Here is a 25,054-nt window from a genome sequence, read left to right on the forward strand (position 1 = left end):
CATCAGCTTCAGTGATTTTTGTGAAGAAAAAGTATTCAGACATGCAGAGGCACATCATACTAGTTAATGAACAACAAGCATGCATTTGTCCACTCTGACCTGAGAACAACACTTGGTTTCAATTAGATTTGAAGAAAGATTTAAGAATGCAGTCATACAATGTGTAGGTTTTACATTAATTATGTAGAAGTAATAGTTTGAAAGATAATGATAGGGTCTGATTTTAATGTTTTTGCAAAGCCAGCATGAAAATAAATAAATCAAGGGACAAAAAAGTTTAGTTTAATTTTCATAATGTAAAAGTGAATGAAGCAATAAGCATAATTAATAATACTACAGACAACACTGTATTTTCAATTACAATTAGAGCTTTAGTTCAATTTAAATTAAATAAAAAATTATAAAGAAACTTCTGAAGTTGAGAAATTAAATACATAATACACTTTACCCCTCCCCCCAAGTGGGCACACTGTCTCCACATTAGTCTGTTTTGCAATCTGTGAAACTTGTAAAAATACATACTGAAAGCCAGTAAAAGTGAAGTCTCAATTAGAATTGCTTACCTCATCATAAAACTCTGGGTTTTGATGGTGATGTAAAACATTGGCAAATGCATTTCTTGTAAACACTGGTCCACCTGGTCTACCATAGACACACTAAGAATCAGGAGAAGGGAAAAAACGGTCCTTTGTCATTCTTAGCTTATATTCCTCCTTGCTGTCAAGAGTATAAAGTATTTTATTTTTTCTTACATATCTCCTTTAAAAATAATGTTTTGCAATGCAATTTTTTTATAGCTCATGACACATTTTAATCAAGTTTTAGCCTCTTTTTACTATTGGGAAATACAATGGATACTGAGCTAAAACTCAAAGCGTTAAAAAAATTAATCTTGCATTAATATTCTTTGGATTGTGGGTTGTGGACAAGTGCACTGTATTAAAATAAGCTTGAACAACTATATTAAAATTGAATATTTTAAAAACAAATTGGAGAAATTTAAAACATGAAGAATGGAAAGCAAAGAAATGTTCATTTGCTCAAAGATTAGGCTCAGCTAAAAAGAGACCACTTTACCAGTAACTGCTGTTCTTCAAGAGTAACTCTGTGCATTCACAGTTATGGGATTTGGTATCCCTTGTTGATGGGCAGATGAAAGGCCAGAGAAAGAAAGTATTGTTTTTTCCCTGTTCTGACTGGTAATGTGCTGAGATAGCAGCCAGGTGCACTTTTTAGAGAGACTAATGAGAGTTCCTGAACTTGAGATGTATACTGCTCTTGTGTAGTATAGCTAGCATTTTGTGTTTTCCCTCAAGAGACTGAATGTCCCCAGTTCCTGAGTATGGAGGTGGCTAATTAATTATTGAACCAGCCAATTTTGCAGCGGTGTCATATGTAGGCAGGCATATATATAGTGTGTCACATGTCATAATTGCCATGACACCCATTAGCTTAAGGAATAACTTTGCACGTTGATTCAGGTAGGCTCTTTAGGCTGGTGCTTTCTGGATGCCGAGGAATCTCTCCTCTCCTTTGCTTGGACTAAATCCACCACTGTCCAATAAACATGATTCCTTGAAAAGGAGATAGAGTAGACTTTTCCCAGTTTAACTGCAGGCCTTTGGTGCTGAACGGACTGCACATTTTAAATATGATTCTGGCATTTTCTATTGTGATTTGTCTCTTATTAGAGAGGGAGAATGGCTGGCCCAGTAGTAAGTATCCTAGCCTGAGACTTGGAGACCTGGATTCAATTATCATTTTCACCACAGACTTCTTGTGTGACCTTGGGCAAGTCACTTAGTCTCTGCCTCAGTTCCGTATCTTTAAAATGGGGATAATACTCTTTCCCTACCTCAGGGGGACATTATGAGGATAAATAATTATAAGATTGTGAGGTGCCTAAATAGTACAGTAATGGAGGCCACAATGTACCTAGTCATATAGATAAAGACATGTGTCCCCTGGCATCTTAAGTGGGCAGCTACCACAGTCAGGCACATTGTAAAGACCTTTAGAGCTATGTACAAGCTGAAAAAGGAGTATCGTGAATTGAAATGTTTGTTTCCAATGCTGAAACTCAGGTATCTGAAGTGCTTTTTTCTGATGGTCATGTGTAAATAAGCATCCATCAAGTGAGACTCAGATACCCAGTTTCCTTGAGAGGAGGGAATGGTTGGATCCCAGGGAAAGCATTTTAAACGGAGAGGTCTTGATATATCCGTTCAGGTTTCTGACATTCAGACACAGTCTGAGACCATTTACTGTCTTAGGCTTTGTCTACACTATATAGTTTTGTTAGCAAAAGGCAGCTTTTGCCGACAAAACAGTGGAATTGTACACACTACCATGCTCCTCCTGCCAAAAAAACTCTCCTGTTTTGCCAACAAAATAAAATGACCTCAACTAGAGGCATAGAGCTTTTTGCAGAAAAGTTAGATTGACAAAGTGTCAGTGTAAACACTGTTCCTCGAAACTGGCCTCCAGGAGGTATCCTACACAACGCCCACCATGACCAGATCTGTTTTGAACTCTGCTGCCCTGCATCCAGCTACACAGGCATGCACCCCTCCCCTTTCAAAGCTCCAGGAAGTGTTGAAATTCCTCAGCATGCAGAGCTCACACAGCTACTGCCCAGCTGAGCATGCAGCTCTGGGCAGCAAGCACACTCCTGCCTGGACTACGGGGGAGGGAGTGGGAAAACTCAGAGTGAATCATGGAATCAGAACATTAACACAGGATCCTGCTCTCCCAGGCACTAGGACTGCAGTGGCAGACAGGGCATGCTGCTGCTGGGGGGCGGGAGGTGGGAGACTCATGCTGTACTGTACAGAGCCTGTGAGGGAGATGGAGGTTGATGTCAACGTATCCCCCTCCCCCGCCACTGTACTGGTCTTTGCTGAGCTGGGATGGGGTGGACGGGGACAACAGCTGCCTGTGCACCAGCTTCTGCCTCGGGATTGGTTGCTTCCAGCTACTGTCTGAACTTAGAGACAGCATGCAGACACACTCACTCTTCCCCAACACACACACTTACCCAACAATCACTCTCTCTCTCACACACACACACACACACGCTGCCGTCTCCCCACACTTCTGTGGGCTTCTCGTGTTAGTGCTCAGCAATGTCAGTTTGGTCATCTTACCAAGCGCTAACTTTAAAACGTGATTTAAAATGTGTTACTTTTTAGACACACGGAGCAATCATTACAAGGGTCACAGCACAGTGCAAACAATGACAGGCTACAGCACGCTACAGCAACACACATTACTGTGGCTCAGTGTTAGTATGTTCCTTCAAGGCATCCCTCAGCCAAATAGCCCCAGAGCTCCTCTTATAGACTTGTGTTCACAACACACAGCACAATACTGAACAGCAGTGCAGGATCCATGCTTTCTAACAGAGATGACTGGGTTGCAGGTTACCAGGGCAGTTGAAAAGCAGCTGGCAATCCATTAGGACGCCCATGGAACGATGGGATTAAGAAACCATCATCATGTGATGCTGTACCTGCCCCATGAGGCATTGTAGACACTTCTCAAAGCACCCTGCAGCCATTTGCACAGTGGGATTGCTACTCAGCGCACTGCTCTGTGTGTCAATGCAAGAGCTGCTATTGTGGATGTTCTCCACCAACACAAAGAGTATAGTGTGGACATGCAACAGCGGTTTAATTACAGAGGTGGCTGTATGCCAGCGTAACTTGCGTTGACAAAACTCTGTAGTGTACACAAGGACTCTGGAACCAGGAAATACCCAGAATAGAAGCCCTTCCCCTGATGTTCACAGAAGGACTTCCTCTATGGCTCCTTTTGAGAAGAGGGAGTCTACTTCATCCCACAGGACTTCCTTTTGAGAAGTGTCCCTGAAGAGGTTCAGGGAAGGTAAGCTGGTAGAAAACTGGATGGTGTATCTGTCGTGAATGTTCTCTAAAACCCAGTAATTGCAAGTAGTCATGCACAAGGCACTGTTAAAATAGGACAGACAGAACTCAAAAGGAGGGGATGGAAGGAAGAGGACTCGAAGACTAAGGGTACGTCTTCACTACCTGCTGGATCGGCGGACAGTGATCAATCTCTCGGGGATCGATTTATCGCATCTCATCTAGACACGATAAATCGATCCCCAAATCAATGCCTGTACTCCACCTCGGCAGGAGGAGTAAGCGGAGTCGACGAGGGAGCTGCCACTGTCGACTCGCCGCTGTGAGGATGGCCAGGTAAATCAAACTAAGATACTTCAGCTTCGCGAATAGCACAGCTGAAGTTGCATATCTTAGTTTGAATCCCCACCCCCCCCTCCAGTGTAGCCCAGGCCTAACTCTGCTCTCACCTGCAACATTAAATCTGCTTTTTGGTGAGAGAGAAGGTGGACTGTAAAGAGACCATTGCTTTTTTTGTTTCTGTTTCCTTTAAAAGGGGGGTCAAGTTTGAGGCTCAGGGAGGGGAAGCTCTGGGATGTGGCCACTCCCTGACTTTGATATCTGAAGGAGGGATATGCTGGTGGTTTCCTAAGAGGAACAAGGGTTGAATGAGGCCAAGGGACCAAGCTCTAGCCCTGGCAACTTTCATCCTTTTGAATAATTAATCTACTTTTTTGCGAAAAAGGCCTTGCCCTTCAACCAGAAGGTCCTTGATCTTACTCTGTGCCTCCAAAGTGATCCCCAATGAATGTATCCAGGAATACCTATGTAGGGAAGTTCCTGCCCCAGGGCTCTGAAACAGGCATTGAGTTGTCATAGGCTGTCCTATCAGTGCATCAACACTATGCGACCCTCTGTGACCAGATCTCGCTGCTTGCTTTTACTTCTCTTGTAGAGCTTCCAACATGCAGTTAATGGCAACCTGGAGGGCATAATGGTACTTGGCCACCACACTTGGAAACTTTCATGCAAAGAGAACCTGACTAGTAGGTCTTACATCCAAAGGCATCCCAGCCTGCTACCCTCTCTGTTGGTAGAAATGGAATGGGAGGTTCAAAACTAAAACAACTAGGGAGTTTGGGGTTGGGTGACTTTTCAAGAAATGGAAACATCAGTTGCAACAGGATACATCTTGTGTATTTTCCTGTAGACTGCCAGAGAAGACTGGAGGTATAAGCCCTGGGTAAGAGACATTAACTTGCATTCAGACTTGGATGATATAAAAAAGGGGATGAGGAGACTCTGCCACTGTTGTCTCTGTATGTAGCTGGACACTATTTCCCTTCCTCCTGAGATACTCCTGGAACTGTTTGTAGTCCATCAGGTGGAGCTATAGCAGAGGAGTCAATACAATCACAAGGAGAGTTGTAGCATTGTTTGTGTCCCCAATAAGGGATATTCCACCATCTAGGGGACCTCATCAAGTGGGTCCAAATCAACCTGCACATCAGCCACTGGTGAGGGGCACGTCAGGTGGAGGCAGGAGAGAGTGTTGGTGCGAGATCAGCTTCCTCAGTTCTGAGATTGGTGCAGAAGGCTGTGACAATGTTGTGAACACGAATGGCAGGACTGATGGGGCATCTCCCACAGCACAAGGTTCAGATAGCTTGGGTATTTCAGATTCAGTAAGGACCTGACTACACTCTTGAATATAATCTCATATTATTAACTGGAGAGGACCTTGTATAAAGTTCCCTCCAAAGACCTGGTATCTGTGGGAAGGCTGCAGGGGCCAAACCCCTTGGAGTCTCCCAGGTGCTGAGATCAGCATGCCTCTCAAATCCACCCCAAATGGCACTAAGGGTGTCCCTGTACCAATCCTGTAGTGAGGTGACCCTATGGGGAGGTGGTACCAGACAAGATGAGAAGAAATATGCAGTTATGTAGTTATTACTTGGACTGCAGCCTACTGCTGAAGCATGTAGACAGGGAAAAGGTCCTAGGGATTTCCAGTGAAGTGAACCCTTCTGAGATCCACAGTGACTACATCTGCACTGGCAGCTCTGGTACCAAGAGCTATTGATGCTGCTGCTCCAGCACAGTCACCATAGAAAGGACCTGCCCTGGGGAGCTGATCAGGAGGAAAGAATGTGCTTCTTTTTCTCTTCCCTCACATCTCTTCAGTGCCAGAATGATGCTTCTTTTCCTTACTTTTCAAGTAGGATTCTCTGGAGATAGTATTTGTGTTGGGCCCTGAAGAGAGGGTCTGTGTTGGAGATATTTTAAGAACCACATTTTAAGGCCTAAATTTTAAAAAGGAACTAATGGTTTTGGGTGCCTCAATTTCTTGATGCTCAACTTTTAGCCACCTTGATTTTCAGATGACAGGTGCTCTACACTTTCTGAAAATCAGGTCTCCTAAGAGCATCTTAAGTTGGGCCCTCAAAAACAGACACCCAAATTCATTAGTCAGTTTTGAAAATTTAGGTCTAAAGAATTTCTGGAATTGTACATAGCTGCTCTCCCATTTTATTTAACAACAGAAACAATGTTTTATTATTACAGTTTATTGTACATCAAAATATGTACTGCTAAATTATTTAAAATATAGAGTGAAATCTCCATCAAGAAAGCCTATTGTTAGTGAGAAGCAGTTAAGGCACGATATAATTTTTTCCTCTTTATGGAACTGTAGCAATCATTCACTTTTAGCCCTGCCTAACACCACAAAACCAGTATTAGGCTCTCTCAGGCAACTTTCTCCCCATTCCACTGTGGCAGTCAGTCAGTCAGGAAGTCAAATGCACTTGAGTCAGTCAGTGTTCTAAAGCTTTCCCTCGAGTAGAAGCAAATCACCCCACACCACAACAGGCTTCTTCTGTGGAAGCTTCATTCGGGTGAGGATAGAAATAAAAAGACCAGTGGGAATATTTTCACCAAGACTGGCCAATAGCAGGGGTTAGTGGCTCTGCTCATTATCTTTCAGAGATGAGCAAGTCATCTCCAGGATAATCCAACTGCCACAGAGAAGGAAGAACAAAGATCCCAACTCTAATCCTTGTGTAGGCCCATAATGGGTTACCTCTAAACCAGTAAACCTTAATGTTTTTCTTCAATTAGATATCAAAATCTCAGACAAACCTTTAAAGGCAGAGAATCTTCTTCATCCGAATCTTTGAACTCAATGCACACTGCAATATTTCTAGCCTAAAACAATATATATAAAAAAAATTATTCAGAACCATCATCATAGAAACAGAATATATATTTGGTCATTAATATCTGAATAGAGCTGCAGCGCACAACAAGAGTTCAGTATTTTCCTTACACTCACCTTTGCAAATGACTTTTGACTGTCATATTTCAAGTGCTTTGGATAAACATAAAGATGATTGTTGTAGATGGTGAAAGGCTGAGAATGTTTTGGAATACAGGGAACAAATTCTTCTACTTCAAACGTTACTACTGTCTTGGTACTGTTTTCAAACTGTTTCATGGGAATGTATGATGAGTTAACATAATCTGAAAATATATTAAAAACAATAAAAAAATGTGAAGTAAAAAAGCTTATTCAACTATTTAATAATGCTTATCAATACTTACTAGAAAAATCTGGAGAAACATTATCAATTGTTATGTCTAGATTTCCTAGAATAACTGGCAGCTTGGCCAACTTTTCAGGTCTGTAAAGAGAAACAACAAAAAAGTCAGGTCAGTTGCCAAAATCTATCAGAAATACAGAAGGAAAAAGAGGCAGTAGAGAGGAAAAAAAAAACAAAAAAACAACAACAGAAAATGCAATGTTAAAGAGAGCTTGAAGAATCTGACTTAACCAAACCAAACAAAAATAAAAATGCTGACACATCATGGAAATATTCAACATTCAGTTTAGGCCAACTCCAATTAACACATAACAGACATACCTATAGAAAAATAGTTGCTTTTTTAAAAGTATCAGTATGGTTTGCTTCTTTTTCTTGCCTGGAATAATACTTCTGTTCCCCAAATCACAATTAAGCAGAATCTCAATGCTTTCTAGGTTCTGAATTTTGTGAAATAAGTGAACAAAAAAATATGTGGAGCAGAATTTACTTGAGAGCTCTTATTTGAGGAGTGTAATTTGGTTTTATTTATATTAAATAAAAAAAAAGTCATTAACGCAGAATTAAGATTGCCTGGTGGTGGATCAAGCCCCTCCAGAATGTGGTGACTACATTTAAACCACTGGAAAAGCAGAAATACAAAGTTAAGGTCCATGCTACTTCCCCCAATGCAACTTCAACTCTGCCTTCTTTGAGCAATGCCCCAACATTCCAACACGTATACATACCTACATTCTACCCTTTGAGATGCTACAGAACACTTTGACAACAGAGTATACAAGTACTGCACAACAGAGCTGAATACCTTGTTACATTTGACCTAAACACAAGTTTTGCCTTATCAGACAGAAGGTGTTCTGCTGTTGTGCATCCATAATTGTTGTTCAAGATGTGTTGCTTGTGTCGATTCCATTCTAGGTGCGCGCGCGCCCACATGCACAGTCGTCTGAGACTTTTGCCTTAGTGGTATCCTTAGGGTCTGCTGTGGTACCACCTTGAGTCCCGCACTCATGCGTCAGGATATTAGGTGCTGCCGACCCTACGCCCTCTCAGTTCCTTCTTGCTGGCAACTCCAGCAGAGGGGCAGGAGGGAGGGTAATGAAATGGACAGGAGCAACACATCTCGAAGACCAGTTACGAAAGATAAGTAACTTTTTTCTCTTCAAGTGCTTCTCATATTGATTCCATTCTAGGCGGCTCACAAGCAGTATCCTCGAAGATGGGATCGGAGTTCACAGTCTTGCGGCTTGCAACACTGCTCTACTAAAACCAGCATCGTCCCAGGCCTGCTTGATAAGCACGTAATGGGATGTGAACATGTGGATGGACAACCAGGTGGCTGCCTTACAGATGTCCTGGATAGGCACTTGGGATAGGAAAGCTGTGTAAGAGGTTGAACAGGTGGTCATGATCACTGGAGGTGGCACCCTTGCCTGATTGTAGCAGCAGTGAATGCTGGTAGTGATCCAATAAGAAATTATTTGAGCTGACACTAGACGACCCTTCATCCTGTTGGTCACCACGACAAACAATTGCATCGACTTGCGGATGACTTGGTCCTTTCAATGTAGAAGGCTGGCGCCCTCCTGATGTCCGGGGAATGCAACCTATGCTCCTCCTCCGATTTATGTGGCTTTAAAACAAAAAACAGGTAATGTGCTGGCTGTATGAAACTGTGAGACCACCCTGGGCCGGTGTGTGGCTGCAGCTGGACCTTGTCTTTGTAAAAGACCGTGTAGGGTGGTTCCAAGGTAAGCACCCTAATCTCAGAGACCCCTGCGGGCATATGTTATTGCAACCAAAAACGCAACCTTCCAGGAAAGGAGAAGGAGAACAGGAAGCCAGAGGCTTAAAGCGGGAGGGCCCGTGAGCCGTGACAGTACAAGATTCAGGTCCCGTGGAGGGACGGGATCCCTGACATTGGTGTGGATTGCACCCTCAGCAAGTTTGCAGATGACACTAAACTGGGAGGAGTGTTAGATATGCTGGAGGGTAGGGAGAGGATACAGAGGGACCTAGACAAATTAGAGGATTGGGCCAAAAGAAATCTGATGAGGTTCAACAAGGACAAGTGCAGAGTCCTGCACTTAGGATGGAAGAATCCCATGCACTGCTGCAGACTAGGGACCAAATGTCTAGGCAGCAGTTCTGCAGAAAAGGACCTAGGGGTTACAATGGATGAGAAGATGGATATGAGTCAACAGTGTGCCCTTGTTGCCAAGAAGGCTGTATAAGTAGGAGCATTGCCAGCAGATCGAGAGACATGATCATTCCCCTCTATTCGGCATTGGTGAGGTCTCATCTGGAGTACGGTGTCCAGTTTTGGGCCCCACACTACAAGAAGGATGTGGAAAAATTGGAAAGAGTCCAGCGAAGAGCAATACAAATGATTAAGGGGCTGGAGCACATGACTTATGAGGAGAGGTTGAGGGAACTGGGATTGTTTAGTCTGTGGAAGAGAGGAATGAGGGGGGATTTGATAGCTGCTTTCAACTACCTGAAAGGGGGTTCCAAAGAGGATGAATTTAGACTGTTCTCAGTGGTAGCAGATGGCAGAACAAGGAGTAATGGTCTCAAGTTGCAGTGGGGGAGATTTAGGTTGGATATTAGGAAAAACTTTTTCACTCGGAGGGTGGTGAAACACTGGAATGCGTTACCTAGGGAGGTGGTAGAATCTCCTTCCTTAGAAGTTTTTAAGGTCAGGCTTGACAAAGCCCTGGCTGGGATGATTTAGTTGGGGATTGGTCCTGATTTGAGCAGGGGGTTGGACTAGATGACCTCCTGAGGTCCCTTCCAACCCTGATAGTCTATGATTCTATGACATACGGGTAAAGACACTCAAGGTCTTTGAGGAACCTGGCAGTCATGTCCTGGGCGAAAACCAACCTACCCTTGAGCAGCAGATGGAAGGCCGAGATGGCAGACATCTGGACTTTGATAGTTGAAAGGGCCAGGCCTTGGAGCTTGAGATGCAAAAGGTAGTCCAGGATTAACTGCAGCAAGGCCCACTCGGGCTGAATGCCTTTATCCGAGGTCCAACAAGCGAACTGCTTCCATGTGGCCAGGAAGGTCACTCTGATGGAGGACTTTCTGCTGCCCAACAGGACCTGTTGGATACCCACCAAGCACTCCTGCACCTCTGCATTTAACCACACAGCAACCAAGCCGTCCGGGGGAGAGAGGGGGGTACATCAGAGCCTCCGACCACAGGAACAGGAAAGCGTCCAACAGGGAGCCTCTGTTGAACCCCCGAAAGGAGCAGAAAACATGGCATTTCCTGTTCTATCTGGATGTGAACAGATCCACACGGGCAGTACCGCATCTCTGGAAGATGATGCTGACCACCTCTGGGTGGAGAGACCACTCGTGATGAGATGAGACTGTCCTGGTGAGGCGATCTGCCAAGGTGTTCCTGGCCCCAGGGGAGGTATGTGGCTATGAGATGGATGTTGTGTTGCACACAAGTCCCATAGCCTGAGGGCTTCTTAGCAAATGCCAGGCAACCTGACTCCACCTGGCAGGATGTAGCCCAAAGATATTATGTCGAACACTCAACAGTCCGATGTCAGCCGTGACCAGGCTGACTAGAAGGAGTGCAGGTGATTGAGAAAAGAGCAGGTGGGGTGGATCCTGGGAAGTGACTGGGGCGCCATCCTCAGGCACATCAGCAAAATGCCTGTTTCTGGCTTCCTTGGCCTCTGGAAGAACCAAGCTGGGCAGAGGAATGGGAATATGAAGGGTGTTGCCGCTTAAACCCTTTGTCTCTGTCCTCCTTCCTGTAGCAGCTGGATCGGGGGACACCCCAGGACCTCAATGGAGGCGGAGGATGGAATGGCTTTCTAGCCTGCTGAGGGGTGGGTAGGCCCAAGGACCGGAGGGTGGCATGGTAGTCTTTAACGCCATGGAACCGCACATCAGTCAGCTCTGAGAAGAGCCCTGCTCCCTCAAATGGGAGGTCTTGAAGGGTAGTTTGCATCTTCTGGGACAGCCCACAGGACTGTAATCAGGAGCTGCACCTCATGACCACCACCACAGAGGCGACTACCCTGGCCACAGAGTCCACAGTGTCCCAGGCCATCTGGAGGGCACCTCTCGCCACTGCTTTGCCCTCTTCCAATAAAGTGTCAAACTCCTGGGCTCGGTCCAGTGGGAGGCCCTCCTTGAACTTGCTGATGGAGTCCCACAGGTTGAAGTTGTACCTGCCTAGCAAGGCCTGATGGTTAGAAACCTGAATTTTCTGCAGGCTGCCTGTCGAATAAATTTTCCTGCCAAATAAGTGCAGCCTCTTGACGTATTTATTTTTTGGTGTGCCACTCACCTGTCTCTTCCTGTCCCTTTCGTAGATGACGGACATAACCAGGGACCCCACTGGCAGATGGGTATGCAGGTATTCAAATCCCTTTGCTGGAACATAGTACTTCTTTTCTGCCTTCTTGAGGCAGGCAGAATGGAAGAGGGGTCTGCCACAAAGACTCATCAAGAAGTAGGACTGAGTGGACTTCTACATAATTCTACATTTGTAAATTCAATTTTCATGGTAAAGAGACTGCACTACAGTACTTGTATTAGGTGAATTGAAAAACACTTTTTGTTTTTTTACAGTGCAAATACTTGTAATCAAAAAATAAATATAAGCTGAGCACTGTACACTTTGTATTCTGTGTTGTAACGGAAATCAACATATTTGAAAATGTAGAAAACATCCAAAAATATTTAAATAAATGGTATTCTATTATTATTTAACCGCATGATTAATTGCGATTAATTTTTTTAATCGCTTGACAACTCTAATTTAAATGTATCATAAGAAAGGAATAGTTCTTTAGTTTATGTTAATAATGAAATATATTAAACTTTTGTAATATTAAGAAGTTATATACTCACTTCCTGAAATCTGCTAGCAACTTAAGCATGTCTTCATTTGAAAGTTTATTACTGTCTTGTCTGTAGAGAGCAGAAAATCTTGCATTTTTGTCCAGGGTTCCCGATGCATCTTTAAACAATGTTCTGAAAGTCAAAATCTCTCTTTAAATTTTGGTAGCAAGAGGATAAAGTAAAGCAACTATTTACACTGTGTCACATTCTACGTGAAGGATTTAATATTCTTAAAATTGTACCCAGGTGAGTTTTACCATATTCACAGCTAATATTTTAATAAGCAGAACAAGGACAATTTACTCTTTAGAAAAGCAAGAAAAAAAATCTTGGAGTGAAAAAAGTTGGTAAAATTAAATTATTTGTATGGTTAGGAGTTACAATCATCTACAATACCCATCCCACCATAAAACAGAAACCTAAGTCTTGTTTGCCAAAAATCTATGACTGGGATAAAATGACTAGAGCTTAGAAAGGGCCATTCTAAAATAAGCAAGAAAAAACGGATCCCACAAATAGGAAGTTGAATTTTGACAAATGAGACTTACACTGCTATTTTGTAGGAAACCATGTTAAACAATCAGCTAGAAAAATGTAATGGAATGACGAGAATTGCATCCCTTACCTAGCTGCCCAGGCAAATGGCATTCTATATTGTCCCAGTCTCTGACATGCCTGCTTAGCATTCTTCAACACTTTCTGTGCAACCTGCAAATGATAACATATATGAAGTTTAAAGTTCCTAAAATGCAATGTACTCCATAAGATGAGGAGTTGAAGGTAAATAATAAATAAATAAATACAGTCTATGCTCAGACCAAGTAGAAAACAATTCTTAAAAGATTTTAACTTTTATCAGTATTAGTAAATTCATGACAAGTGGTAACAAAAAAAAAATTAAAACAAATTCTTTAATAGATCCTCAAGGTACTGTATTAGCAGGACTTGCCATTCTCTGTGATTCCACAGGTGAAAAGGATCACCTAATCTACTGCCTCTTTGAAGGCACGTTTCATTCTGTAAAAAAACAGTACCACTTCAGGCCCACGTGATCTTTGCCTTCACTCTCCATCCCTTGTACTGACTGCATCTCTGTAGTACCTTTAATAGTACCTTCTAATGGATACGCTACAGAGATGAAGTCAAAGGTCTAGATGAAGAAGGCAGAGTATAAGTGGGCCTGTAGTTCACTTCAGACTGGAGAAGAGGTCTTCGGGCTATGCCTCTCCCCTTCCACCTCTTACTTACAGAGAACAAATATTTCTTCTGCTCTCTCACTGTCAAAATACTCAGCAGTATGTTTTGTCTGATTCTGTAGCAAGGCAACTTATTTTGTGATTTCAATACCTTTTTTCTTTTAGAGCTATATTGTTGACATCTCTGCAGCATCTGCCATACAGAGAAAGGAGTTTTTTTGTTATTGTTTGTTAATTTGTAAGTGTCCAAATGTTTATAATCATCACTAGACTGCAAGAAAATGACAAGTGAAACAGAATGAAATAGCATTTTATGCAAAGCAGAAATGGGTCTTAAGATCCCACCAAATTCTATAACGCCTTGAGCCTAACATACTAAATGTGGACATATTGACTAGATGGATATGCATTGGTTTCATGTGGTGTATGTCCCTACACATAAAAAGTTGACAGAATGTTAGATTTGCAAAGTCAAGCTCTCAAAAGTTAGATGATGACAGCAGAATTAACACTGCCTGTGCAATTTAATTTGGCCTTTCCCCCCCCAAATAGAAGTCTCACCCATGATTACATACGAAGGCTGTGTCAGAACCAGGAACAGAACCTAACTCTACTGCATCCCAGTCCAGTTTCTTTTAGAAACCCTCGCTCCTATATTTATTTTCCATTCTATGTGTTGAAAAATATTATAATTTATATTATAGTAGTCCCTAGGAATCTCAGGCATGGACCAGAACCACACTGTGCTAAACATTATAAAAACAAAGACAGACCCTGCCCCAGAGAGCGTATAAGACAAGATGCAACACATGGAAAGAGACAGATCAATGGGGAAGTACAAGGAAACAATAAGAAAATATTGGGCAGCATGACAGACAGTGTTCTCACCACACCAGCAGACAAGTTTTTTGAAAGCCTCAAGGCAAAGGAGAATTTTAACGAGGGTTTGGAAGGAGGGAAGGACTCCAGAGGCAGGAAGCTGCCAAGCCTTTCCCCACAACAGAGGAAGGCTCCAGCAGTGGAAAAGCTGCTGGAGCCTTTCCCTGCTGCCTCCCACCACCTGTGCCTTTTCCCCACAGTAGGGAAGGGTGCCAGCAGTGGAGAGCTGCCAGAGCCTTTCTCCTTTGAATCTCCTCTGACTTTCCCCACTGCTGGAGTGGCAGGGGGAGGTGCCAGAGCCTTCCGCTTCTGCCAAAGTCCTTACCTGCAGAAGGGAAGGGTTCCAGCAACAGGGGGAGCTTCAGGAAAAATCTCAAACTGGTGGGCATTCTAACATCTCAGGCTCCATCTAGAATAGCTCTGCCAATAAACAAGGCTATCTTAGAACCTACTAAGGTCCTGGGGCACAATGGTTCTCAACTGGGGGTACGCAAAAGTCTTCCACAGGGTTTATCAACTTAGATATTTGCTTAGGTGTTTTTTTGTTTGTTTGTTTTTCTACACAAAAGGCTACATATAAAGCACTAGCAAAGTCACTACAAACAAACGTGCAGCTAAGGAGTCAGATGGGTCATCTTCATGCAAGCTGAAAAGTTACTGAAGAGGGATGTGGGTAATTCTGATGAGTGGAGAGAAAGTGAGCCAGGAGCTGAAATCAGAAAGGAAGGCTGATGGGAAGGAGTTGAATGGATGGTAGATGACATCAAAGAGGACACAAGAGTCAGATGTAGGGCTTTTCAAAAGAGGAGAAACAGCAGAAAGGGGAGATGGAGGGTGGGAAGCAGCAGGAACAGGAGAGGAAAAGCCCAACATTCCCACAGCAGTCTGGATCCAAGGCAGGGAGTGAGAGAGAAGGAGAGGCCTTCATAAGGGAGGCTTGCTAGAGAGGCAGCATCAGACAACAAGAACCAGGTCTCTGTGACAGCCAGGAGTTGGAGGAAGAAATATATGAAGATGTCTGGGATGATTAGATTGTTTTTAGAGATGGAGTGGGCAAATGACTGAGGCAGGGATCCTGTAAAATAAATAGCATGAGACCACATAATTCAAGCTTATATTATTATGAACACACACAAGGAGCAAGGTAAAATTAAAGTTGCACAGTTAACTTTAATTATGGAATTTCCTAATTCCTGAGTGTTTGACTTGGAACCATAGCTTTCTTTTAACTGAGTTCTGAGAGTGCAATTTCCTAGATTGTTTGTTTGTTTAATGAAGACAACAAATCCTACCACATGGCCCTCACATGGATCATCAGCAAGGCTGGAACCCAGTATCTTTAGATGTGTAGCACTACCACTTGAACTAAAGTAGTGGCTGGTAGAAGTAGTAGGCTGCTATCTTCTGTGAATCAGTAACTAGAGAGGGTTACAACATACACTCTGCCAGTGGATTATAAAGCTATTTGCTAGACAGCAAAGGAATGTTGACTGAGGCATTCTGAGTTCTAGTGGTTAAACACAGATCAGTCAAGCAAATAGATTGGCAACATTCATTGTGACAGGCAGTGTACCTTGGATGAGCCTTGCATACCTCATATTAGAGACAGCTCTTTTCCCAGCTCTGCCACTGTGACCTTATGCAACTTCTCAGTTACCCCATCCGTAAAGTACGGGCAATTACAATTGTATCTTAGGAGACTGGCAACCATGAGGCCTTCATCAATAATAATTCTATGCACTTTATAACCCTTAACATTAGTTGGGAAGAACTGAGACAAGAACTAATGATTTTGCTCCAGCCCAACACACCTTCTCCTAGACCAAAGAGTGTCCAGGTTCTGTTTTCCCTGTCAGGAGCATTAACTCTGTGGGGCGTGGAAGCATGGTCAATGAAGCTGATGTGTAGGAAGGTCCGTGGGAGATGGAATAATTGATTTTGTTTCACTCTGCTAAAAAAATTTAACCTGAGGCAGAGAGCAAGAATAGAAAAATTTCAGCCCAAACAGTTAAACTTGGATAGTGTTACATAAGCAATTGAAAACGGGGTTATAATATAAAAACACATAATAGGCAACCCTATCAAGTGTTGCTACCAATTCCATCTATAATAAAGGACAACATGGTTCTTGCTCTAGTGCTGGGTACCAAATCAAGAGAAAGAATACTGCAGGCCAAATTAAGTCTACTTTATGGCAGAGGGCCTTGTAAATAAAGGCCACCAAAAATAAGTCTGATTTTTTTTAAGTCCTTCTTTAACTATTAGTCAGAATATGCTTTAGAAATTATTTTGAAGATTGATTTTTTTTTTTTATTTTGGGGAAGATGTATGGTCTGTGTTATACTGAAGGTCAGACTAGATAACTGCAATGGTCCCTTTTCTGGACTTGGAATCTGTGAATCAACGGCTTCTTAGATTATAAAGCTGCCTGTTACTAATGACAAAGATTAAATGCTGCTTACAAAACACAGATAATTTAGTTTGATATATGCTAAGATGGACTGAAACATATAACGCTCATTAAGGTGAATGCAAGAACCTTTATATTAACTGGTAACAGGGTTCATTATTTGTCTGTTGAATACTATACTCTGCAGCTTCCATCTTATATTTTGCACTGTGGAAAATAGGAAAAATAATTCAACAGTAGCTGACTGGAGCTGTAACAGATTATGTTTGTGTCTTACAGCCTTCGGGCCTGTGACAAAGTACCAGACATTTATTTTTTCAGTATTTCAGTTGAAACTCTTCTTTTATTATTGAATTTCTGACAAGCAATAGCAACTGAAAAGACAAATAGCAAAAATAGCTTCTTAAATGGCGCATTTCAGAAGACAAACGTGTGAATGCATACTATTGTCTGCAAGATGGAATCTAATTGGACAAAACATGTTTAACATTTAAATATATAGAGGATTTAAGCCAGTATAGTGATTCTAAAATGGAATAACCAAAAAATGTAAATAAGTCACACTGCAGCAAAGAATTTGACTAGGTACACAAAAAGTTAAACATAAGGGAACAGATTTGTTCATGTGTATGTAAAAACACATTTAGGCTTGTGAAACCCTGGAGTTTTGCCTATACTTCCGAAAGTCTGTCCTATCCTATATATTCCAAATGCTCAAAAAAATCAAACTTTTATTTTTGAAGTTGTAGGACTATTATTGTGTAAAATCACTTTAAAGACCATGGAAAAAAGACTACAAAAAGCACTGTATACAACCAAATTTTTACAGTATACAAGCTAATCTCCACATTTTAAAAGCAATATGAAAAATTTTATCTATGACACTTTAATTAAAGCCATCCGACAGCTAAATAAGAAACTGTGCCATACAAAATTCATCTAAAAGGTTTGGGCATCCAAAAAGTGGAAAATAACTGAGTTTTTTAGTTATAACACCACAGAGTAATTTTGTCTAAGCATTTTATCAACATCATTTTTAAGAGATACAGTACCTTAGAAGAATCTGAACTTTTCATATATGGCTCAGCACAATGTGTAACACTTCCCTGTAGTACTTTTTCTATTCTTGCCACAAGAAATATATCAGGATGTGGACACGTAACGGAGAATATTACCTAAAAAATAAATAAATAAATATATATACACACATACATACATACACACACACACACGTATTATATATTTACAGTTTCCTTTTTTTTAAATCTACATCCAGTGGAAAAGCTATTTGAAATCTGTCAGATAACCCATTCCTCTTGTTCTGAATCAGAACTTTATATTGTTTCTCCTTACCTGTTTAGGATATTGCAAGATAGACTCATGGATAATATCTTGAGCCCTGTGTAAGTAATCACCACTGGCATTCATCAGTTGCTGTGTCGCATTAGATATCATGTGCCTCACCGAGACATGGTTCAAATCGACATGGAAATCTGCTGAAATCTTCCGATTGTTTTTAATATCAAACAATGACAATGTGACAAAAAAAGGTTCTACCTAGACATTAAAAAGTGTGAAAAAGGTTATCACCAGCATCCCCAAAAGATTATCTGCAAATACAGGTGTGTATTGACATGCAAATGCAAAGGAAATAGGTCTACTGTACTGCTGTACATTAGTTACAAAGAAGAGCTAGCATTCTTTGACTATTATATCCATTATGTAAAATACAGTGAAGAAATAAAACACTTTCATTAACAGCATGAAAGAAGCAGCTACAAAAGTTTTACAAAGAATTCATGCTTTCCTTCATTTTAATGGATTAATGAGCAGCAGCAGCAAAAAAAAAAAGTTACTTCTTCCTAACGGTATCAGATTTATTGGTCTGAAGTGCATTGCCAACTAATGCCAATATTAAGAGGTTAACTACTATATATCTGATACATAAAGGCAAAGTATTTACATAAAGAATTTACATTTGTTGTTGGTCCTTCTTCATTTTCAGCAACACAGCTTTGCAGATTGAAAGATAAGTCATTACACTTCACTAGAATCTTTTTCCCAAATTTCTCTTCAAATGGCTTCACTTCTGGTTCAATACCCGAAAAGTCAAGTTTCTTTAAAAGGAAACAAAAATGAAAACTGTTTCTCGTTTTACAAGGTACAACATAAACACATTTATTATTTTATTTTAAAATGTCAAACCTGTGCATCTGGATCCAAGACAAAAAGTTTAACTCTGCTTTCACTTTTGAATTTCATTTCTGCATCTCTGGTACTCTGCGAAAAATAAGAAAGTCACAGTTTTATATTTATTATTTAAACATTATGATCAAATGAAAGTAATTAAACTTTGTTAATATTCTACAATTTTTGTTGTAACCCATTTAGTTTTAATCCATGTGGTGTTTTCCCCATTAAACTGAGCTTTAAAGTTTACTGTAGAATGTTTAAAGCAGATATGTTAAAGTGTGAACTTGTGGTCACTTATGATCCTCCAGCCCTCCTAATACAGCACAGTACATATGTCACAAAGGAAGAAGCTTCGTAAATTTGATGCCTTGTATAAGTTTTGACAAATATTATTGGTGCTATGTAGCTCTCATATAGTACTTTTCATTCTTAAATCACTTTAGCAAAGGTGCTTTACACAAACAAAAAATTATCTTTGTATGTAGGTTAAAGTTCAGAACTATACTGAGGCCACTAGATCACTCAGGAAGCCACAGGTTAGCTATGTTAGGAATCACAATCACAGCAAATTCGTAAACCTCCAACTGCCAAAGAAGTGGTTTTCCTGTGGGTGGCAGGAAAAACAAGAACACCTATAGATGACTGTGTATAGCTGAGTACTGACATCACTCCTTTCAGTGTCTCAACACTTGTATGGGATTTACAGGTTCCTACTCATCAGTCCCAAAACTAGAACAAGTCAGAATAAAATAGCGTGGGACGAACTGTGATACATTTAGTTTACCTTCCTTGTAAGACAGTTCATTTAAATAGATATTCTACCATTTTTTAAAGTCAGTTGGCGAACAGGCACCTCAGGTAGTGGGCAAGTGGCTGCAAATAGCAGCCAAATTACCTTTGCAGTACAGCTAGTACTTCACAATTGTAGCCATCTGAAAAGGGACATGTAATCTTAACCGAGGTTGAAATTTTTTTTTTTTTTTTTTTAGTACAGACTACATTTTAAGAGAGATTGTTTTGGGCACCACATCTCAACCTCCTATTCATGACTACACAGACTACCTCCACTCCCACCTGCAATCCCATTATATCCCTCTGACAACTGTAACTGTTGCTTAAATTAATTTTGCATATAATTTTATATTGTGGTAGCCTCCATGAGACTGGGGCCCCATTACTAAGCACTATACAAATACGGAAAAATGACACTCCCTATCCCAAAGAGCTTATAATCTTAAAAAGAGAGAGATGTCATCACTAAGTCACGAATCTGTGACTTCCAGAGACCTCTGACATTTTCGCTTCAGCCCCAGGATGGCGGGGCAAGAGCTGTCAGCTGGTGGGGTCCCCCTACAACTCCCAATTGCTTCAGGTGGCGGGAACCCTCTCCCCATCAGCCCCAAGCTGACGCCCCACCACCAAGGAGACCGCATAGCTCGCAGCTGCTACTGTGGGAGGCGGACCCCTCTTCCCCTCCCCTCGCAGTCCCAGCCATCACTGTGGAAGGCAGACTCCCCCCTCCCCCTCCCCCCACACACAGCCCACAGCCTCAGATGTTGAGAGGAACCCACTGCTCCCAACTGCCACCGTGGGTGGCACGGGGACCTTACAGCTCCCAGCCGCCACAGCTCCAAGCTGCTGCCAGCTGCAGGGAGGACTCCTCGCTCTCAGCCACTGTGGGTGGGGGGGACCCTGAAGCCCGCAGCAGAGGGTACCCTGGACCCTCCTCTCTCCCCATTTTCTCACAGTTATGTTTTAATAAAAGTCAGGGGCAGGTCACGGTCTCCCATGCATTTTCGGTTATTGCTTGTGACCTGTCCATGACTTTTACTAAAAAATAACCATGACAAAATCTTAGCCTTAATCATAACCTAGTGACAGAGGATGTGGAAAAAGCTAGTGTACTCAATGCTTTTTTTGCCTCTGTCTTCACGAACAAGGTCAGCTCCCAGACTACCGCCCTGGGCAGAACAGTATGGGGAGGAGGTAACCAGCCCTCTGTGGAGAAAGAAGTGGTTCTGGACTATTCAGAAAAGCTGGATGTGCACAAGTCCATGGGCCCAGATGCGCTGTATCCGAGAGTGCTACAGGAGTTGGCGGATGCGATTGCAGAGCCATTGGCCATTATCTTTGAAAACTCATGGCTATCGGGGGAGGTCCCGGACGACTGGAAACAGGCTAATGTAGTGCCCATCTTTAAAAAAGGGAAGAAGGAGGATGTGGGGAATTACAGGCCAGTCAGCCTCACCCCAGTCTCTGGAAAAAATCATGGAGCAGGTCCTCAAAGAATCAATTCTGAAGCACTTAGAGGAGAGGAAAGTGTTCAGAAACAGTCAGCCTGAATTCACCAAGGGCAAGTCATGCCTGACTAATCTAATTGCCTTCTATGACGAGATAACTGGCTCTGTGGATGAGGGGAAAGCAATGGACGTGTTATTCCTTGACTTTATCAAAGGTTTTGACACGGTCTCCCACAGTATTCTTGCCAGCAAGTTAAAGAAGTAGGGGCTGAATGAATGGACTATAAGGTGGACAGAAAGCTGGCTAGATCGTCAGGCTCAATGGGTAGCGATCAATGGCTCCATGTTTGTTGGCAGCCAGTATCAAGCGGAGTGCCCCAAGGGTCAGTCCTGGGGCCGCTTTTGTTCAATATCTTCATTAATGATCTGGAGGATGGCATGGACTGCACCCTCAGCAAGTTTGCAGATGACACTAAACTGGGAGGAGTGGTAGATATGCTGGAGGGTAGGGAGAGGATACAGAGGGACCTAGACAAATTAGAGGATTGGGCCAAAAGAAATCTGATGAGGTTCAACAAGGACAAGTGCAGAGTCCTGCACTTAGGACAGAAGAATCCCATGCACCGCTACAGACTAGGGACCAAATAGCTAGGCAGCAATTCTGCTGAAAAGGGCCTTGGGGTGACAGTGGACGAGAAGCTGGATATGAGTCAACAGTGTGCCCTTGTTGCCAAGAAGGCTAAGGCATTTTGGGCTGTATAAGTAGGGGCATTGCCAGCAGATCGAGGGACGTGATCGTTCCCCTCTATTTGGCATTGCTGAGGCCTCATCTGGAGTACTGTGTCCTGTTTTGGGCCCCACACTATAAGAAGGATGTGGAAAAATTGGAAAGTGTCCAGCGGAGGGCAACACAAATGATTAGGGGGCTGGAGCGAATGATTTGATAGCTGCTTTCAACTACCTGAAAGGGGGTTCCAAAGAGGATGGATCTAGACTGTTCTCAGTGGTACCAGATGACAGAACAAGGAGTAATGGTCTCAAGCTGCAGTGGGGAGGGTTTAGGTTGGATATTAGGAAAAACTTTTTCACTTGGAGGGTGGTGAAACACTGGAATGCGTTACCTAGGAAAGTGGTGGAATCTCTTTCCTTTGAGGTTTTTAAGCTCAGGCTTGACAAAGCCCTGTCTGGGATGATTTAGTTGGGGATTGGTCCTACTTTGAGCAGGGGGTTGGACCAGATGACCTCCTGAGGTCCCTTCCAACCCTGATATTCTATGATAACAGATGGTGAGAATCAAGAGTGTCTCAACGGGGAATGGGAGAGATAGGGTAACAAAAATTCAATGTGCACAATTCTTAGCCAATCAGTAGCTGTAATCATAACTCAATACCTGCCTAGCCCTTGTCAGATGAATTTCCTGTACGCATTACAGAAGAGGTGAGATCTGAGGAAGGACATGGACGATAAGTTGATATCTTTGTGGCTTGTAACTATGAGCTTTTTTCTCTCTGTATTACAGGTGCCACAGGAGAAAGTGAGAAGGTACTTAAGAGAGAAGCAGACAATCAAGGCTCATATAACTAGCAAAGTAAAGGCAGGTGCCAACCTTTCATTAAGACAGGGAGGATAGGAAGCACAGAGCTAAACTGTGAAGGGTTTTAAAAGTTATAATAAAACTGATGTGTCCAATGCACTGGAAGAGCAGGAGCCAATGCAGAGAACTAAAGACGAGGGTGATCTAGTCAGAGAAATGTCTGTAGAACAAACATTTTGAATGGGCTTAAGGAGTCAAAACCGAAGCCGCTGAGGCCAAAGAAAGATACTGCAGTAGTTAAGGCTTGATATGATCATGGCTTGGACAAAACTTTTGGCAGAGAAAGCAGAGAGGAAAAGTCAAATCATTGAATCATTGCACAAGAACAAAAGGTACAACTTAGATACAACCTGGATATGGGATCAAGGAGTCAAAAATGAAGCCATGGCTCCCTCCTCTCTATTGTTTCCAACATTTTCAAGGCCCGTCATGACCTAACCCCTACCTACGTATCATTTCTTACACTATATTGAAAGATCAATTCCTGCCTCCAACACCCATTTGTTGCATTTTCAAACAAGCACCTTCATGCATTCTTCTATGCTGCCCCCGACACCTGAAAAAAGCTCCCCATAAACATCTCCAAAAGTAACCCATTATCCTCCTTCATAACATAACATTCCTTTAAAAAAATGGTTGCCTACCTCTCGTAACATGTTGCTCATGTTCATTCCATTCTAGGTGTGTGTGCTTGCCACATATACCGGTGCTGGAAGTTTTTCCCCCAGTGTATCCGTAGGGCTGGCCATTGCGGCCTCTGGAATGGAGCATGTATGCACCGGTATAAGGAGCACCACTGCTGATGCGCCACCCCCTCCCCCAACTTCCTTCTTGCCGCCGAGAATGCCTGCGCTCTTGTGGCATTAGCTGTTACTATCGGCGGAGATGAAACCTTCGCCTGTTCGTAGCAGCCACGGAGGCTGGCAGTGATCCAGGAAGAAATTCTCTGGGATGACACCGGGATCACTTTCATCCTGTCAGCCACCACCATTAAAAGCCTAGACGATCGACGCAGGGGCTTGGTTCGCTCAAGGTAGAAAGCTAAGGCCCGTCTGACATTGAGAGTATGCAGGCACTTCTCCTTGTTTGAGTTTTGCTGTTCTGGAAAGAACACTGTCAGGAAGATATCCTGGTTGACGTGGAAGTGCAACACCACCTTTGGTCTGAAGGCCAGTGGCGCAGCTGGACCTTGTCCTTGTAGAAAACCATGTAAGGGAATTCTGAGGGTATAGCCCTGATCTCTGAGACCTGTCTTGCCAAGGTGATTGCCACAAGGAAGGTGACCTTCCACAATAGGAGTAGAAGTGAGCAGGATGCCAAGGGCTCAAAAGGAGGGCTGCTGAGCCTAGACAGGACTAGATTGAGATCCCATTGGGGGGCTGGGTCCCGGATCTGTGGAAAGAGTCTTTCCAGTCCCTTGAGGAATCTGATTGTCAGAAGAAGCAGGTATTCCAGGATGGATTGCAAAGATGACTGCGTTGAGAGATTCAGACATCCAGCAAGTGAAGTGCTTCCACTTAGCCAGGTAAGTAGCTCTAGTGCAAGGTGTTCTGCTTTCCAAAATAACCTGTTGGACTTGTCTGGAGAAAGCTGGTTCCTCGAGGCTTAGCCATGTAGCATTCATGCTATCAGATGCAGACAGGTGAGATTCTTATACTGACACATATGTGTGCCACTCTAGAGGGCGCTATGGCTGGCCCTATGGATACCAATGCAGGAAAAACTTCTGGCACCAGTGCATGTGGTGAGCACACACACCAAACATGGAATGGACATGAGAAGAACTTTTCTTTGTCAGGATGCCTACAAAAAAACTTGGTAACAGCTAAAATGCTGGTGTTCTGAGACCACAGCGTATCATGTTGACAAATATTGTCTCACTGTTTTCTTGTATTCTCCTGTTTGTATGTATCCATTTGTTGTCTCTTGCCTTATACTTAGATTGTAAGTTCTTTGGGGTAAGGACTGTTTTTTCATTATGTGTTTGTACAGAGCCTAGCACAATGGGGTCCTGGTCCATGACTGAGGCTCCGAGGCACTACAATACAAATAACAGCGCTGTTATAGGCTTACATGAAATGGAGGATTCTGATGCTTTCCCTACTGATAGGCAAAGGAGAACTAAGGAAGAGCTCTGAGGGAAAGATCAAGAACTCAGTTCTGAGATTAAGTTTCAGTAGATAGTTTGGCATACAACAGAGA

The 25,054-nt window shown here is 42.7% G+C and overlaps 1 protein-coding gene across 23 annotated transcripts in view; it reads right to left on the reverse strand.

Annotated features, from left to right (window-relative positions):
* The window catches only part of DOCK9 (dedicator of cytokinesis 9), a 335,502-nt gene that overhangs the window by 146,661 nt on the left and 163,787 nt on the right, over nt 1-25,054 (reverse strand). For all 23 annotated transcript variants that reach the window (XR_012159418.2, XM_073348476.2, XM_073348365.2 and 20 more), the window contains 10 exons: nt 19,031-19,105; nt 18,802-18,942; nt 18,179-18,382; nt 17,878-18,000; nt 12,966-13,048; nt 12,350-12,472; nt 7,467-7,546; nt 7,198-7,385; nt 7,005-7,070; nt 564-656 (listed from right to left, as the gene is read on the reverse strand). Coding sequence is in view for 22 of the 23 variants with exons in the window: in XM_073348476.2 (XP_073204577.1) it covers nt 564-656; nt 7,005-7,070; nt 7,198-7,385; nt 7,467-7,546; nt 12,350-12,472; nt 12,966-13,048; nt 17,878-18,000; nt 18,179-18,382; nt 18,802-18,942; nt 19,031-19,105 (1,176 nt within the window). In the remaining variant the exon portion in view is untranslated. The remainder of the gene's footprint in view (nt 1-563; nt 657-7,004; nt 7,071-7,197; nt 7,386-7,466; nt 7,547-12,349; nt 12,473-12,965; nt 13,049-17,877; nt 18,001-18,178; nt 18,383-18,801; nt 18,943-19,030; nt 19,106-25,054) is intronic.

Source organism: Lepidochelys kempii, chromosome 1 (assembly GCF_965140285.1).
Source record: "Lepidochelys kempii isolate rLepKem1 chromosome 1, rLepKem1.hap1, whole genome shotgun sequence".
Lineage (NCBI taxonomy): Eukaryota > Metazoa > Chordata > Testudines > Cheloniidae > Lepidochelys > Lepidochelys kempii.